General features: G+C 45.4%; 1 protein-coding gene across 4 annotated transcripts in view; it reads left to right on the top strand.

The window, feature by feature from the left end:
* Positions 1–17,525, top strand: part of Sbf (SET domain binding factor) — a 164,112-nt gene that overhangs the window by 102,718 nt on the left and 43,869 nt on the right. For all 4 annotated transcript variants that reach the window (XM_075689723.1, XM_075689720.1, XM_075689721.1 and 1 more), the window contains 5 exons: positions 3,921–4,049; positions 6,272–6,477; positions 7,171–7,417; positions 9,836–10,034; positions 17,311–17,444. In XM_075689723.1, the coding sequence (XP_075545838.1) occupies positions 3,921–4,049; positions 6,272–6,477; positions 7,171–7,417; positions 9,836–10,034; positions 17,311–17,444 (915 nt within the window). The remainder of the gene's footprint in view (positions 1–3,920; positions 4,050–6,271; positions 6,478–7,170; positions 7,418–9,835; positions 10,035–17,310; positions 17,445–17,525) is intronic.

Here is a 17,525-nt window from a genome sequence, read left to right on the forward strand (position 1 = left end):
GCCAGCAGAAGTGAATGACAGAATAGGAAATAGGAGTAAGCAGGCACTGCGAATGTTTCCTGCAACTGAAACTGTGCGAAATAGTGTAAGTCTTACTGCGCTTAATAAAGGTCTCGTCATGTCAACAATTGCCATGTCGTATAAGCTTGTGTCGAACAGCTAGCGTAGAAGTCATGCCATATGCTGCCATATGATCATCTTCAACGGGGTCTTCATCGTGCTGCTCTTGTCACAGACGAGTACACTTGTGACCTAGTATCGCTGTGTGGAACCACAAGCAATGCTAGTTAGCCAAGTACTTGCAATATACTTCGCATAACATAGATTCCCACAGTGCTTGGGATCTTAAATATTTTTTTTCATTTCTGGAGTATATGGCAATTGTTTTAGGCATTGTGCACAAGAAGGCACATTTGGCTAAGGTCTTGTGTGTAGATTTGCATTCATAGGGCTGAAAAGTCAGCACATTGACAACAGTCTTCCTTATCATGTATATCCTTTTGCCTCTGCTTGCTTTCGAAGCAAATTGTCTGTGCTACTTGAAACAGATTCGTCTTGCAAGTCACTTCTTACCTACAGTTCAAATTCCATCTCTCGTGGAATTATGATAAGTGACTGCTCTATCAGAGATGAGGTTGTGAATGGTATCTGCAGAAATATTTGTGGCCTTTGATAGGTTGGTGAGTTTCGTTTTGTGATCATCCAAGCTGGGGGAAGAGCAAACCAACACTGTCATTCTGTAACATTATTCGTTTAAGATTCAAATATGTTTGGTTCTTTTGGATTCTGTTTCATTTTTACATGGAATAGCAGCTGAAGTAAGTTCTGGTGAGACAAAGAATTGTAGCATTAGACAGAAATGAAGTTGGCCTATCAGATGACCTATTAGGTTACTGTTCACATGTTACAGTAGAACCTTGTTCATACATTTTGGAAAAAAAAAGATCCAAGAAACAATGTACTAACTGGGAAAACACACAACCCAAAGTCACTAAAAGATTTGGCAGACTCGACTGTAGTTAAAGTCTACATAACGCGAAGCGTCATGCAAATCGTCACTGCACAAGAGACACCAATGTGCGATGAGCTAGTGGGGCATTGTTGTTTTTTCAGTTCGCAAGCTTATGTTCACGTCTTTCGGTTTAGGTCTGGGTCAGCAGCTGCTTTTGTTGGAGAATTTTGGAGGGAAGTTTTGAGGTGCCCTCGTCGAGCTGGTGGCGCCTGAGCAGCCTGGGGCGCACTTTGCCATTTTCCTATTGCGTAGTGTTTCAGACGGCAGCAGGAAGCAGGAGCAAAATCGAGCTGGGAGGTGAAGCCGGAATAGAATGCCTCCAGAGTGGAACATTACGCTCACTTCATGCCACCTGTAGCAGGGAATGACGGCACGTTTTGGCTGGTTTAGGTTATCACCTAAACCAGCCAGTTTAGGAGTGTGCAATTAGCTTCCAATGACACTATGCGATATGCACCATGAAACAGATAAGTGAAGATGCTTATTGCGAAAGGGTTGGTGGAAATAGTCGTGAATGCGACGCGCAACGATCCCCACATGGAGATTTTCTTGTACAGGAAGAGGAAACTGAGTGCATGCCGTCATTTTCATGTCGCATGGACTGGAAGTATGGCAAGAAAAGTGTCGTGGTAGGCACCTATTGCTCTTGATTGCTCTTGCCTTATGCCTTTTGTTGTTCTCATGGGGTACAACCACTAGGAAACGTATCATGCAATTGCAGTTTGATGGTGTACTGAACATTGGTGCTAAGAGGTTGTATTTTCCGGGGACATATTAACCAGTAAAGAAGTGTAACTGCATTAGGCCAATTTTTGTGTTTTCTATTGCAAAATTTGGCCCCAGGAAATCATATGAAACAGGATAGTATTAACAAGGTTTTACTGTATGTTTTGATGGAGTAGAAGTTCCGCATTACTGACTTTTGCTGAGTTGGTTAAACATACTTTAAAGTTTAGGGTACTGTCAAGATGTGGATGAAATAGGATTGCTGTGTTTTATGTCCTTTTTGTTATCGGCATTTTGATACTATTAGAAAATTCACTGGGAGTACAGGGTGATGAATATGTGCAAACGTGGACACAAGAATGAAATAACAAAATGTATGGTTGTAACTATCAATGTGCTGTTATAAAAAATATCTTCATTGTCTACTGTGATAACTGAGTAGGTCTCCCCCTCGCCCAAGAAGTAGGAACACGTCTTCGAGCTAAAATTTCCCAGACCCACTGCACTGAGGTTTTGCAGCAGTATGCAGATTTGTTTCTTTTAATGATAAGCCTGCGTCAGGGTAGTGCCTCACCTAATTTTCAACATTTTCTGTAATTTTCTATATTTTTCTGAGCTTCCTCTTGCCATGTTTAAAATAAATTTTGTAGTGTTTCAAGCTGCAGCCACACATGAATTATATTTTCTTGGACTTAGTGCATATTCACTACCATGAGCTAGGCAAAGTGTAGGTAGGTAGCATGCCAGTGATATGTCCATAATCTGCAATCGCACCTGTCAAGCATACTTTTTGTCAAGCACATTGCTGGTGGTGAACATAAGTGACTAACAGCTGTTCTGAGTGTTTTCGTAATTGTGTCCTGAGTAACAGAGTATAATTAGCATTCTCTCCTCTTGCTGGCACACATGCAAGTTTCTGTTGGCTTGGGAGATTGCATGGTAACAAGGCAGCATGCAGATTGTTGAGTCTTCTCCTAGCTATGCTTGGAATTTGGCACTGGTTTGGTGTTGGCCTTCTTTTTTTTTTTGCTCTTACAAGATATTTTCCTAGTTTGTGGCCCAACACGGCATTTGAATTGTGTGTTTTGGAATGACTGTTCTTGGATAACACTCTTCTGGAGACATGCCTTGTGTGGTCTTTTTTAGACTTTGTTCTGATTACATTCCTTTGCAATTTATTTGTGTTGTTGATTGTTCTTAGCGCATTGTTGGTGTAAAGATGTGTAACCATAACCTAGCATTCTTGTAGGTAGGGGTTGACGCTGCGGGTTGTAGCTGACTCTGGGCATATGTGCCTATTATTTTAATCTGATCAGGAAGAAATGACACTAGACTGAAATGGAAAGTGCATTTACTGATAGTAAATTACAGAAACACATTGAAAAGCAAAAGTGTGCCATTTGCTGCTTTAATGTCTTGATTTGGGCAGGTAATCTTGACATGCTTTCAGCATCAATACATTGTCCACTATCCAAGTCACATGGAACACTTTTGATTGCGATCAAGCTCGACTGGAATCTTATTTCTCAACAGCAATTGGTTTGCTGTGCAGCTTGCACAAGGAATCCGACTGTAATTAAGAAATTCAATCCCGATTGGGCTCAATCTCAATAGAAAGTGGTCCCTGTGACTGGAGTATAACATGGTGATAGTATATTTCAAGTGAAGGGATGCTGCATTGTTAGTAAGATTTGACGCTCGCCTAATGTAGGAATATACTTTGCAATGTATCACCTTGCTGTGTTACCACTCTCAAATAACTGTTTTTCAGTCAGTTGCGAAAATAGGTACTCAGCCTTGAAAGAAGAAAAATTTTTTTTTCTTAACTGTCCTGCAAAAAAGAACAAGAAATGCTTTGTTTCTTCGTGGCACACATACAGTCTCTTCTACCCGTTTATTTGGTATCTGTGTAATGAAGTAGTTTGGCTGCATGGCTTCACAGTCTTTTACAGGGCTGCATTGTAGGGCTATTCATGTTGGTATGTACCTACGGCAAATAGTCACTGGTGCACAAATGAATGCCACACGCATTTAAGACCTGTTTTGTCAGTTATTGAATAGTGCGTGCTTACAGTTTAAATTTTAGGCTATGCACCATAACTTAGCTTGAATACTCAAGCCATTGAGCCAGCTTTGTCCTTTTGCAGAACAACTGACAGCAGTGTTGGTTCATTTCCTACAGAACAAGGACTACCCGTTGAGCTGGTCGAGGCAAGAGTACTCGAGGAACAACTTTGATTCATCCAGTCGTCGCTCAGCCACTTTAATCAAGCCACCAGAGCCCAGCGCACTAGAGATTTGTGCAGAACAGGTGGGTTATCTCCACCGTTTCACTCTCTCAACCTTGCCAGTTTCTTTGAGATTGTGGGAAGTGTGTTTCAAAGTGCACTTGTAGCAGGCATGCTTAGCAAGCGATGCGTTGGAAGTGATGGTGACTTTTCACACAGTCTGTGACTTTTCAGTGTCACACCGTGACAAAAAAAAATAGTGCATTACATAATGTCACATGTATATGACAGGTGTCAAGTTAAATTTGACACCATGGTCACGCAGTTTGGTTGCACTGAACCTGAACACTAAATCATATTAGCTGTCATGGTGGCTAAATGCTGGCTGTAGTGTTCTGCTGAACACATGGTTGCGGGTTTAATTTTTGGCTGCAGTAGTCCTGTCGCTATGGGAGCAAAATGCAAACATTCTTGTGTAACAAACTATGGGTGCATGTTTCAGAACCTTTGGGCAATCAAAATAATCTGGAGACTTCCACTTTGGCATCTCTCATAGCCTGTTGTCTTTGGGATGTTGAACACAGTTAAAGAGTATTGTCACATCGTTGGGGTGGCACGCTGGCAAGTCATGCAGGCAGTGACAATGAAATGCTTTGTCGGGCAGAATTGCATCCACTAAGCAAACGTACAATTCGGCAATGACACTGCCAGGATTTGACGCCCTATTTCAATGATCTCGTAGTGCATTATAGAGCAAATGACAGTCATCATGAATAAGGGATAATATATTACACACATCCCTTATACATGTGTTAATAATCGGCAATTGTACCTAAGAGTGTCCATTTGCCCTCTCTGGGATTCGCCTCCAAGATTCCACACCTGCCCTTCCAGAGGAATGGGGAAAGGATAAGACCTATCATAGTAAATGTAGTGCAACTTAATTGCAACTAAATAATTTATGATACATAGTTTCATAGACAAAGTGTAAAAAAGAAGTGCTGAGAGGTTCCATGTTTGCATTTTTCATGCTAGTTATGGTGTATCCACACGACGGACGGCTCCGCGCAAATCTGTGCTGCGAACGCTTATTCCGCCGCCCGTCCAGCTGCGAAGCGCATCCAGACGACGCGTGGACTGAGTGGACGACCGTGCCGGAAAAATAAAATGGCCGCACCGCTTGAAGCGACTGCCGTTCGCCTCGAACCTGTCAAGTCGTCGTCCTCCACTGTGTGGCCCATAACTTTCAAACTGAGGCCTGTATTTGGTTTAAATTTGTGTCCAGAAGCTTCAACGGCATTGTATTCGTGATGAGTGGGCACCGTTTCCGAAAGCGATACTCAGATTCCCGGTGTGTAGGTTTAGAATGTCTGTATTGGCTGAACATGGCCTCGAAGATGTTGCGGCGACCCGGGCGGATCTCAGTGGCCGTAAGTTAAAATGATTGCTTGTTTCTACTCACTCTAGATGGTGCCATCGGTGTAACAAAGACTGTCATACGTGTTTTTCACTCTGAATGAAAATGGAGATAGAAAGGAAATGACGATGAAAACGGAGATCGAAAGGAGACGACGGTTGGCCGCAATGGCTGTTGTTTTGTCTGAATTGGATGATGATGAGTACATTTTTCATCGAAAGAGGTCTTGTTACGCTCTTGTGTCCGCGTAATCAGTGAGAGTCATGTCCCACAACGCGGGGAACTGCTCCATGAGATGTAAGAATAAAGTTGCCTCGTCGATCAGGTTCATTTCAGTTGCTCTTGTGCGAGTCGCGCGTGCGCGAGCAGACACGAATAATGTCAGCAGCGATGAAGCTGTTTCAGAAAGATCCCAAAGCCGTGCTTGTTGCCAGACTGTAGAGCATGCTAGGCTAAATTCGCAGCATTTGACCCCCAAAATCCAGATGTGAAAAATAGCTTGGCATTTTCCGTCCGTTGGGGTCGCGGACGACGCGCGGACGGCACAAATCCATGACGCGTAGTCACGTGATGCGCCGTCCGTCGTGAAAAAGACGGATTTCGTCCGTCATGTGGATCCACCATTATCAGCTTTAGCAGCTGCAAAATATGTGAACGTTAAATTAAGCTCATTTCCTGCTTAGGGCTAAGGACTATTGCTCCCACGACCTCGTCCACTATCTTGATAGCCACCTTCATGGTGTTATTTTTGCAAGCACAGCTTTCCTGGTGTGCCTGTGTCTTCATTCCTGGGGCTGTGTATCATGGTTGGAATTGAATACTGCCACAAAGGGGACATGTTACATTCATGCAAGTACAATTCATAAAGGTTTATGTATGATTTCACAGATGCGCCTCCAGCAAAGTGGGCAGCTGAGCAAAGACGAGATGGAGGAACTTTCGAGCCGAGAAGAGTCCACTGTGTACAGCCAAGCCATTCACTATGCCAACCGCATGGCCGCACTCCGGGTGCCGCTCGACGCCTCCCGGCGAGCCGCCCCTGCAGACGTCGCAGCTGACGGGCGCTCTAACTCTAACAGCATTGTCACCAACAGGTTCGTCCTTGCACTACACAAAAGAAAGGCCGGACATTTCAAAGTGCTTTGCAGATAAAGTCAAACCTTGACATGACAAACAAGATTATAACAAATTATTAAATATAACTAAGTAAGTGTAAAATGTTCCTCAGTATGTAACAGATATGTGCTTGTAATGAATATCAGATATAAGAAACTTATCTTTATGTCAGATACAACCTTATTATAACAAAGCTCAACTAGTATGCTTATCAGCATGAAAGCAAGGGTACTGAATGTCTTTTACATGACTGAGACTGTGTTTGTTTATCAACTAACTGCATCGTGTTTCCCACCATTAGTTTTCTTCAAATCCCCACTTGAAATCCACTTTGCATGAATGAAATACTGGAATCCATGTTTTGTCACTTTAGGGCAAATTCTTGCATTAAGATCCACCGGTGAACTAAAATGGCAGGGCAGTAATGAAACGTGAATAGTGGGAAACGAAGTGGAGCACAGTTATCTGGGAATTTCTGTGTGTTATCTCAGTGCAAACAGCTGCTAATCAGCTGCTAAACAGTTCCAAAACTGAAGTCTGTGAATTGAACACTTCAATGTCACACTCACAGGCAAGTGTGAAGGGGTGAAATACGCAGTCTTGTCATGCGCTTTCCTGTTTGCATATCATTCCGGCATTCGTTTCCCAATGGTCAATTTCCCCTATTGCAGCGTTGCAGAGACGGACAGCGCCTGTGACGGGGAGAGCGGCTTTGGAGAGGAGGAGGCATGGGAATTGGTGGGCGCCGGCGTGACCAAGCTGGTGGGCCGCTTTGTGGACAAGGTGTGCCACGAGAGCGGTGTCACGGAAGAGCACGTGCGCTCCCTCCACCAGATGGTGCCTGGCGTGGTGGCTATCCAACAGGAGATGCTCGAGGCTGTTCACAGGGAGAGCAAGCGACTGCCGCCGATCCCCAAAGTGAGTCCGTGGCTGGGGCTTTAGCTGCAGCTATGTCTCTGGCCATACCTGCGTATACGAAATTTGAAATGTTCAACCTGTCACTTGATTTAGCACATAAATCAGATCAGATGTGGTGCGACTGTCTGTGCAAATGCGGCACAATGCCCACTGCCACGCAAAGCTGCAAAAAGTCGGCGGTTATGGTTAGTAGAGGCTTTGTTTTCGTTTACAATTCACAATGGCGTTCTGCCATTCGAACTTCGTGCTTTTTTCGATGAAACAACGAAAAAATATTCGGAGCTCTTGGTGCTCGTGTGGCCGATGCTGCAACCCTAACAGCAAGACCTTTGCAAAACGCTGGCATGCCACAGTAGTTTATGCTTGCAGCAAGCAAGAATGCTTCGCTAGCATATGCAGAATCCACTTGGGTCTCTGTGTTTCGCTGAAATTAAAATATATCGCATGATCTCGAAAAAAAGATGGCAGCTGATGCACTTATTCTTTCCAAATGGCAGCTGATCAGAACCAGCCGGGCACTGTTTCGATGGAGCTACAATGCTGCATTTTGTTCTCTAGATGAGGTTTTTTTAACAGAAACGTGCAGTTAGGTGCTGAAAAGTGTCTGGAACATACGTGACGGTACTAGATATCCTATTTTCGGACCAAAGTGATGTCAAATTGTAACTGCTGACACCAACTACAGTGTCAATAATTCTTGTGTGTTTTGAAGGGTGGGTCCGCATATAATGAACTACTTATGCAATGACCACTTTTTGCGAAACTATCAAGCTCATTATAAACGGGTTTGACTGTGCTACTTGATACATGACATATTACCATGTTACGTGCTAGGCTCACTGTGCGTGCACTGCCTCTGCGTGGAACCATGGTAGACTTGCCGCAAAATCTACTTTTTAGCTTACCATCATTGTGTTCAGTGCTTGAATGAGCAAGTAAATTAATGATACAGTGAGAAATCAGGCATTTAGATAGTTCCGTATTACCAGTGCATGACAAAGATAATGTTGTGGCATCATCTTGTAAATAGACGTAAAACCACTTTCATGGCTTGATGGCTTATTTTCTTAAGCCTAACAGTGTCCGAAGAGGTGATCTCTAATAAGAAAGAAGAACAACTAATAGTTTCTTCTCTGCACTAGATGAGGCTAAGTGAAGGCTGATATTGCCATTTATTTCTTGCTTTCACGACTGAGAGCAAGCTACAAAGGTGAACGCGAATCAAAGTAGGCCATCTGATTACGCTGCCATGTTGTTAAGCAATCACAGTTACTGATGGCAGCTGCTGTGGTTGTTCGTCTGCAATATAGGATGTGTGTTCACGTGAGGCTTCTCGCTGTAAGTTATCTGGGCAGTATATAATACCATATTTACTCACATAATGAACACACTTTTCTTCCTGAAAGATATGCACAAAGTTGGGGGGTGCGTTCATTATACGGGGTAATATTTCTCGCAATATCTTTTTCTGTGGCCACCCCTAAGAAAGCCAGTTTCACCCAAAATGCAAACCATCGATTGCAATAGCAAACGTGTAGACAGCTACACAAAGTAATGATAGTAGTTTCATTGGCCGTATAAACTTGCAAACATTCCCTTCAGCGCAAACTGAGCGGCGAGAATGCAGCGCGCACAAAGGTATGAGCCGCCATCGACTCAGCCCCAGACGCAAACCAATGTGAAGATAGGGCGCGTCGCGGCCACGCATTGCGCAGTTGTGGCCGAAGTAAAGCGCTGCCATGCACGCTATGCAGCGCCATGCACGCTATGGAAGATGGCTTGTTTTCTTCCTGCTTTCTTCCCTTGTATGCGGGAGATTGAGCCGCTATTGTAGGCGCCCCTCGGGCGCACTTGTGCAACACGCAGTTGTTGCCAGAGTACAATGCCCCCCCCCCCCACCTCCCCCCAGGCCATTTGCATGACGAAAAACAGCATGTGAGATTGAGCTGCGATTGTCGGCTTTCCTCATGCGCTTTCACTTACACCTGCACCATGCGGCATGGCGATGACGACGACGATGTTGGTAAAAATGTGCCTGGAGCATCCATATAATTGCTATCACAATAAAAGTAGGAGACACTGTAAGATTTGGAGTCAGACACGGTGTCGGACACAGTTACAACCATCGGGCGCCATATCAGATGCTGAATTGTACCATGTGTCTTTTACTTCACATCTGTAAGTTCAGGGTGCGATCATTATGCGAGAAAAAGAAAGAAAAAAAAAACACTTCTTGATTGGAAAAGGGGGGGGGGGGGCTGCGTTTATTATGTGAGTGCGATCATTGTGCGAGTAAATATGGTAAATCACGCAAAGATAAAACAGTCATTCTTTTCATCCATATACCTGTCGCCAGCCGCAGAGCCCTTGACGTGTGTTGTCACGCTTCTTTCAATTTTATCTTTTGCTTGTTATTAGCCCAAAATGCTGGTGCCGGGCTTGCTGCAAGGAGAGGAGCTGGCCATGGAAGGGCTGCGGTGCTACCTCATCCCAGATGGCCGCGAGGAGGGCACCGGAGCACCAACTTTGGGAGGGCCCTCACTGTTACCTGCAGAGGGTGCCATATTCCTGACCAACTACCGTGTCATCTTCAAGGGAAGCCCCCTCGACCCATATGGTGAGCTGTTCACCTTAGCAGTGCTTATATTGAAAACCAACAACTGTCCAGACTTATAGACTCGTATAGAATGTGTAAGCACACCTTGTGTAACGAACAATAGCTGTGTTGTTTCAGGATTCTCAACAGGTTGTGTCCTTGCATCAGTGCCTCACTCAACAGCAAGCATGTTGGCATTGAAGGAAATCAAAACTGTGTTACATTTGGTTAGGATTGAATTACTGATCTTTTATTTCAAAATAAATGCTCATCTAAATGAGCCACTCATGTGTGGGCAGCAGTGTGCATTATGGGGTATAATTATGTTTACTTGCATTATCCCCTCTGAAGGAAAAAAAGAAAACTGGAAAGTTCTTGCATAGTGGTTGCGTGGTGCTGTAAGTTGTCATCTGTTCGGTTCAACTAAGGATGACGATGGTGCATGTTGCCTTCCATCATCTATTTAAACACTGGACAGATAAATAAAACTACACATGACACCAGTGAGAATGTGACGAATGTTGCCATTTGTTTGTCATGGTCGTTGTGGCATGGTTCGGTGTCATTATGCTTAACCCATTTAACAAAGTCTGTGCAACGCCAGTCTGTGCCATGGTATTCTGTCAAGTAGTTGGTTTGCTAAGGGCATAGGTCTTCCATCCGCGGCCGACGCCTCTTTGACATAACACATCCAAATAACCTGGCAATTCTTAACAATGGGCAGCCAGCCTTCTTCAAGAGTGACTGATCCAGCGCCCTCGTCGTCACCATGATCCACAGTGCTAAAATTGAGGAGCCAGACCTATCTGGATTAACGTACGAGGAGTTTGTTGGTGAGCTAAATCAAACAAAACAAAGCAGCTATAAACATCTGAAACCACCTCGAACTCATTCAACAGCTGACGTTGAGTATGAGAGGCTTCGGGCAATGCACCGTAGAGCTGAGAGATGTGCTCGTAGGACACTGTCTGTTGATGACATTCGTGACGCTAGGTGAATGCAAAGGCATATCCAGCATCACCTGGAAAAGCTAGACAGGAGGCAATGGCAGACCTTCTGTTCCAAACTTGACCCCAGAAAACCGCTGTCAAGAATATGGAGCAATATGCGCAGCTTGAAAGCCCTGCTGACTCAATTGCATCCTTTCAGTTCTATTGCACTATCCCGTAACAGCAACGAGTTGGATGTGGCGGAGACTTTCTGCTCCAAGATCAGTGCTGCAGCAGCGCTTGCAACTTTTCCCCGAGCAGCACAGGAGGTTTCAGCGACAGTGGCCACTATTGAAGCAGACGAACTTTTTTGATCATGGAGTTACTTGGTGTGTTGGCATTGGTGAATAAGGCATCATCTCCTGGTCGTGACTGCGTCAGCTACACCAAGTTGACATACTTAGGCGACAAGGCAAAGATGTGCTTACTTACCATATTCAATGCAAGCTGGGAGAGTGGCCGTCATGAACCTTGCTGCAAATGAGCTCATGTTCTCCCTGTCCTCAAGCCCGGCAAGTCTCCAACAGACATAAACTCCTATCATCCACTTGCTCTTCTTAGTTGCGTGGGAAAGCTTATGGAGAAGATGGTATTGATGCACCTGGACTGGTTGCTGATGAACATGAATGTCCACCCTTCGCAAATGTCAGGGTTCAGAGAGGGTTGCAGCAGCATAGTCAGTGTAATCAGCCTTGTCAACTGCGTAAAACTCAACAGAGCTGTACATAACATCACTATTGGCGTATTCCTTAACATCAAGGGAGCGTTCGATAATGTGATTCACGAGGCTGTTTTATATGCTCTGGAGTCCATTGGAGTTGGTGGTCGTATGTACCACTGGATCTTGGGCTACCTCACTGATCGGGCAGTGTACATGTCCACAAAAGATGGTGACACAGCTCCGCACACAGTGCGTTGAGGAATTCCCCAGGGTGGTATTTTAAAGGGACACTAAAGTGAAACAATAAATCAGTTTAGACTAATGAAGCATTGTTTGAGAACCCTGCAGGCAGACATTTCAAAAAGATAGTTTGATTATTAGATGAGAAAATGAAGGTCCAAGAATCAGTGTTTGAATTTCGCGCCGAAACCGCAGAGCCGGTACGTCAGCATGACATCAGGCATTCCAAAGTATGTTTTTGCATTTGGGCCGCGTTGGCTGAATAAAGGTTCCCGAAACTTGCCATGTTTAATATTTGGTTCCTTTAGAACACAATGTAGTCAATCTGTACCGCTATATATAATTAGTAGGCCCTAGAAGATGCCATCAACATCCAAGACGTCACAGCGCCCAGGTGCGGGAACTTAAGTAGGCGTCGCCACCCGTATTTCGTTCTCCCGCTTTTTCTGGCTTACCAAACGTCTTATCGTTGTAAGAGTGGTGTTTTGTGGTGTTGTAGAATGGTAATTTACTGATGCAGAAGAAATAATTTTTCACTTTAGTGTCCCTTTAAGCGCGACCTCATTCGACTGGAGAAGTGCATTCCCACGTTGATTGAAATCTCCTTATATGCAGATGACATCTGTATATGGAGCTGTGGTCGCAACAGACGTGTCCTGCAAACATGATTGCAGAAAGCTATCAAATCTATTGAAAATGTTCTATTTGCACGAGGTCTAACGATGTCACCAGAAAAGTGTGCCACTATTGCTTTCACTAGGTGTGATGTCTCACGCTACACGTTAAAGGTTGCACACTCTCCCATTCGGTACATGTCAAGTCACGAGTTTCTGGGTGTGTCAATCGACAGACTAGTGACCTTCCGCAGACAGCCGGTACTTTTTTAGCAGACTCGATTTTACTTTGTCGAAATCCTCTGCTTCCTCTCTATCCAAGCGAGCGACTACGTCGGCCGCCTCGCCGGGTAACAAAGTGAGCAAGCGCTGTGGCCACGTTTCCCGAGAGAACCCCTGCTTCTCGCACGTTCGCTCAAAGTTAACCAGGAACAAACCAATGTCCTCTCCAAGCTTAAACGGCCGCATCAGGTCAGTCATTTTGAACAATACGCGTTCTCCTGCACCGTGTGCCTGACTTCCATTACGAGCGCGTTCCATCTCTATCTCGAGACGCTTCATTTCCAAAGCGTGTTGACGGTCACGCTCTTCTTTTTTCTCTTGTTGCTCTCGCTCTTTCTGTTCTTTACGTTCGCGCTCTTCTCTTTTTGCAGTCTCCCTCTCTTCAATAGTCTCAAGGCATTCCGACAGCTCGTCATCCTCAGCCTCTAACTCAAGAATAGCCTTTAGCAGTTCTGGTTTTCTGAGTTTGTCTGAGACATCCAGACCCAACTCTCTTGCAAGCTCCAACAATTTCGGTTTGCGCAACGACTTCAAATCCATGGCTGCTCTGAATGCTGCTTTCTCTACTGCTTACTATTGTCTTGCCGCAAACTAACCCGGCAGCAACGACAACCACAATTACCAGCTCTGTTTCTGACACTAACAAAAAGCCTGGCAACGCTCAGAAGAAGAAAGTCCCGCACTCACCAAACCTCGCAGGCAGGAATTCCGCGCAGTCGTTCCGCTGCAGGCAACCAGTCGTCACACAGGGCTCGTTGCACTGCTCCCGGATCGTCGTTGAGCTGCTCAGCATACTGTCAACTGCATCTCTTTGCTGCTGGCCTCCGTTGTCGCGATCTCGCCGCTGGCAGACCGTTGTTTGAAGTCGTAGGCGATCTCACCGCTGGCAACCAGATGTTTGGATCCGACTGCTGGTACGATCGGATGGGAACTCGGCGCTGACGCCCGTGGTTGTACCTGGGTCGCAAGCCCCAAGGGTAGCGTTGGCCTGGCGGCCTGGGGTACAACTGCAAGCATCCGAAGGTCCCGGCAAAGCATGAGTCGACAGGTAACAACGAAACAACTTGTTTATTTTAACATCGCAAAGAGTTGGCGGTCAGGTTTGACCGAAGTAGAGAGACGGGAGAGCACTTCACTCAACGGAAGAAATCGGAGCCCTCCTCTGGCGTCCGGGGGCAGCTGTTTTTATACTCTCGCAGTTGAGGGCAAGAAGGAACCCCTCAAAAGACGAGCACGTGAATGTACAATGGGCTAATGGTGACGCACACTGTCGTGGCGCTGCGCAGCACACTGTCGTGGCGCTGCGCAGCACACTGTCGTGGCGCTGCCGGTCGGACACAATGACTGTAACGAGAAGATGGTCCCTGCTTTGGCATCGCCTGTTTCGGGCACAATGACTGGAACGAGATCCCTGCTTTGGCATCGCCTGTTTCGGGCCCAATAACTGGAATGAGATCCCTAGGCGGTCGCATCGCCGCAGACGCGCCTGGAAACACCTGGCGATGAGTGTTGCGGTGACGACGATCGGGCCAAAATGTCCGCCGCCCCGCCGCCGTCGCGCCGGCAAAACCACGTGTCGCAGGCGAAACGCAACAACGCCTCATATTTGAATATGAAAGAAAAAAAATGGAATCATACGTGAGCATCTTCTGTATGCTATCAAGCAACACTGGGGGTTGCAACATAAATTCTTTGCTACGCATGTATATGGCTTTCTGTGAAGGTCTCCTATGATACAGCCTTCCAGCGTTACAGGGAATTTCCCAAACCAACATAAAAACATTCACATGTGAACAAGCAAAAGTCCTGAGGGTGTGCCTCGGCCTGCCGAAAAACACATGAAGTGTAGGAACCCTTTCAGAAAGCAGACGCCTATCGGTCAGTTCCAGTGCTTCTGCAGTAGGAGTTTCTTCGAGTACATGCGCGCTTTGCTGCCAGAGTGCCGGGTCATCCGCTTTCTTCAGGCAGCAGTCCTGTGGTGCAGTGCTTGCTCTCGCTGAATTATCAAAACCGTTCTATGCCAATGGAACCATTGTGGAAAATTTCTTCGTGGTTCATTGTCACTTTTGTTCCTGGGTTCAAGAGCAAGAAAAATACTCCTGGTCCAGCGCTGACATATTTTGCTCTAGAGCATGTTAACACCAGCTACAGGGCTCACCATCATATTTACACTGATGGCTCTGTTATGCCTACATCATCTGCTGTTGGTGTGGGGATTCTGTCTGCGGGTGCTACCATCTCTGCCGCTCTCAGTCACTGCACTTCCGCTACAGCCACTGAACTAGCTGCACGGTGGGTAGCTTTTATTTACATCATAGAGCAGACAGCCGAGTCTTGGCTCATCTTCACAGTCTCAAGAGCGGCCCTGCAGTCCCTGAAGTCGCCTCACATGCAGGAACAACTCGCAATGGATATCAGACGCCTATGCAATTAAGCCTGCAAACTGCATTACAGCGTTGTGTTGCAATGGTTACCAGCCCACTGTGGAATACAAGGCAAAGTCCAGGCTGACCATGCTGGCAAAGCTGGACACGACACTTTGAGAGAAATGGTCCTGATACCTTTCTCGAGATACGACGTGGTGACACTGGTATCTGCACATGCTTGGCATTTCCAGGGATTCCTATGGACAGATGCCAGCTACCAGTACAGATCCCTATATGATATAGATCCATAATGCAACTTTTGCATGTCACGAGGCCTCAACAGACGAGACCAAGCATGCCTTCACCGCATAAGACTCAACGTCGCCTACACAAACTACTTCAGGTGTAAGATTCAACTCACTAACTCGCCAATATACTCTGAATGTAACGTCCCTGAAGACCTGCAACATGTCTGTCCGACTGCTACCACTATGCATTAGAGAGGGAGCCTCTGGAGGCATCACTGCACCTTCAACGGGACTCGAGCATGGCACTACAGCACATTCTCAGTCCATGGCAAAACACCACCTGTGCGTTACGCACCACGAAGGCACTGCTGACATTCTTGCGGGCCATGAGCCTTACCGAAACTTTGTAGATATCTCTATAGTGTATCTATGTGTGTGTGTACGTGCATGCATGCGTGTTTGTGTGTGCGTACGTGTGTGACTGTATGTGCTGTAAAATGTTTATCACTGTATATATCACAATCATCACCTAGCACCTGGATCCGCATGTCAGGTGAACAGCCAGGCTAACATCTCCAGCATACCATTAAAGCTTGTTTCTCTCTCTCTTGCTATTTGCACTGTGGCTTCTGGATTCATAGCTTTGCAGTGATTCATAGCTCTGCAGTAATGTCTCCAAATATAGTCTTTATATTGCACTCCCCACCTTGGCAAAGAATGGCACCATTCATGTAAATAAAGAGTGAGTCAAGCTGACTTTGCTTGAAACGATAGCCAACTTGACCTGCACGCGCTAGATTGTGTGCAAGGCTTATTGTCTGCTGCCATTTTTCAGGCGCTTGTTCTTATTGCCATGCAAACAAACTAGAAATTTCCATCTGTATGAACCAGGAGCAGTGCTGCCACTTCACATGCACTTCTGCAACTTATAGCTAAGGCTGATACAGTAGACTTCCGTTAATTCGACTCCGGTTAGTTTGACTTTCTGGTAAATTCGACCCTGACCGAAGGTTTTGACTTGGGCTCATGCATTTCTATGGGCCAAGCTTTCTTTATTTTGCCAGATAATTTGAACTTGGCCAGTCAACATGCACGTGCTTGTTCCCTGTGGTGACCCACGTCATCTCCTGTCGAAAACGGCTATTGTTGGCCTGGCCTAGAAAAATTTTAAAGCAATAATGTTAGCTCACAATGTCTGATTATGGTATTTACCCAATTATAATGTGTGCCTTTTTCTTTCCCAATAAAATGGGGATGTTAATTGCCGGTGTGGTACAATTGGATACAAAAAAACAAAACCGCATTTGCAGTGTTTTTATGCTTTACCACACAACACGGCTGTACTTCAGCGAAGCTAACTTCAAAAACTTTAGAAAACCGATAGCATTGTGCAACACATATGAGACCGTTGCCCCTTTTTCTTACTAAACAGTTGGGTATGCAATAGATTTCTACTATGTTTAGAAGCTTGAATGTTATTTCAGTGTTAGTTTTTCTACTTTGGACACGTAAAGAGCTTGCGCATTTAATTTGGAGGCCTGTTAGAATCGGGCAAATACTGCCAAGTGAATTGGCGGTGTGATTTGGCATATTTTGTGCATCTTCTTTAATTCAACCTGCTGGATAATTAGATCAATTTCATCTGTCCCATCAGGGTCGAAATAACAGAAGTTGACTGTATAGGTATAGCACTTTAGTTTTGTTGATGACTTGCATGACGAGGATATTTTTACTTAACCATTTATGCAGTTTGTGTGGTTCACATTAAATGTACCACACAAAGTGTTAGCAAGGGAAATTTTGTAATACCACCAATGCTCTCTTTATGCAATAATTTATCTTTGTTCTGCAATTCATGTCCTGAATTGCGTGGTTGATTCTTGTGTGCACGATACAGCATGTGAACAGACGGTGGTGCGGAGCTTCCCAGTATCAACACTGACAAAGGAGAAAAAGATAGCTGTCCAGTACCTGCAGCACCTGGAGCAAGTGCTGCCTGAGGGCCTCCAGCTGCGCTCAAACACCTTCCAGGTACTTGACGGAATTCACAGAAACTAGGGTTTAGCTAAGTTAAGGGGGCTACTAGAAGGGCCAGCATTGATTAACAGTCCC

This window comes from Dermacentor variabilis, chromosome 4 (assembly GCF_050947875.1).
Source record: "Dermacentor variabilis isolate Ectoservices chromosome 4, ASM5094787v1, whole genome shotgun sequence".
Classification (NCBI taxonomy): domain Eukaryota; kingdom Metazoa; phylum Arthropoda; class Arachnida; order Ixodida; family Ixodidae; genus Dermacentor; species Dermacentor variabilis.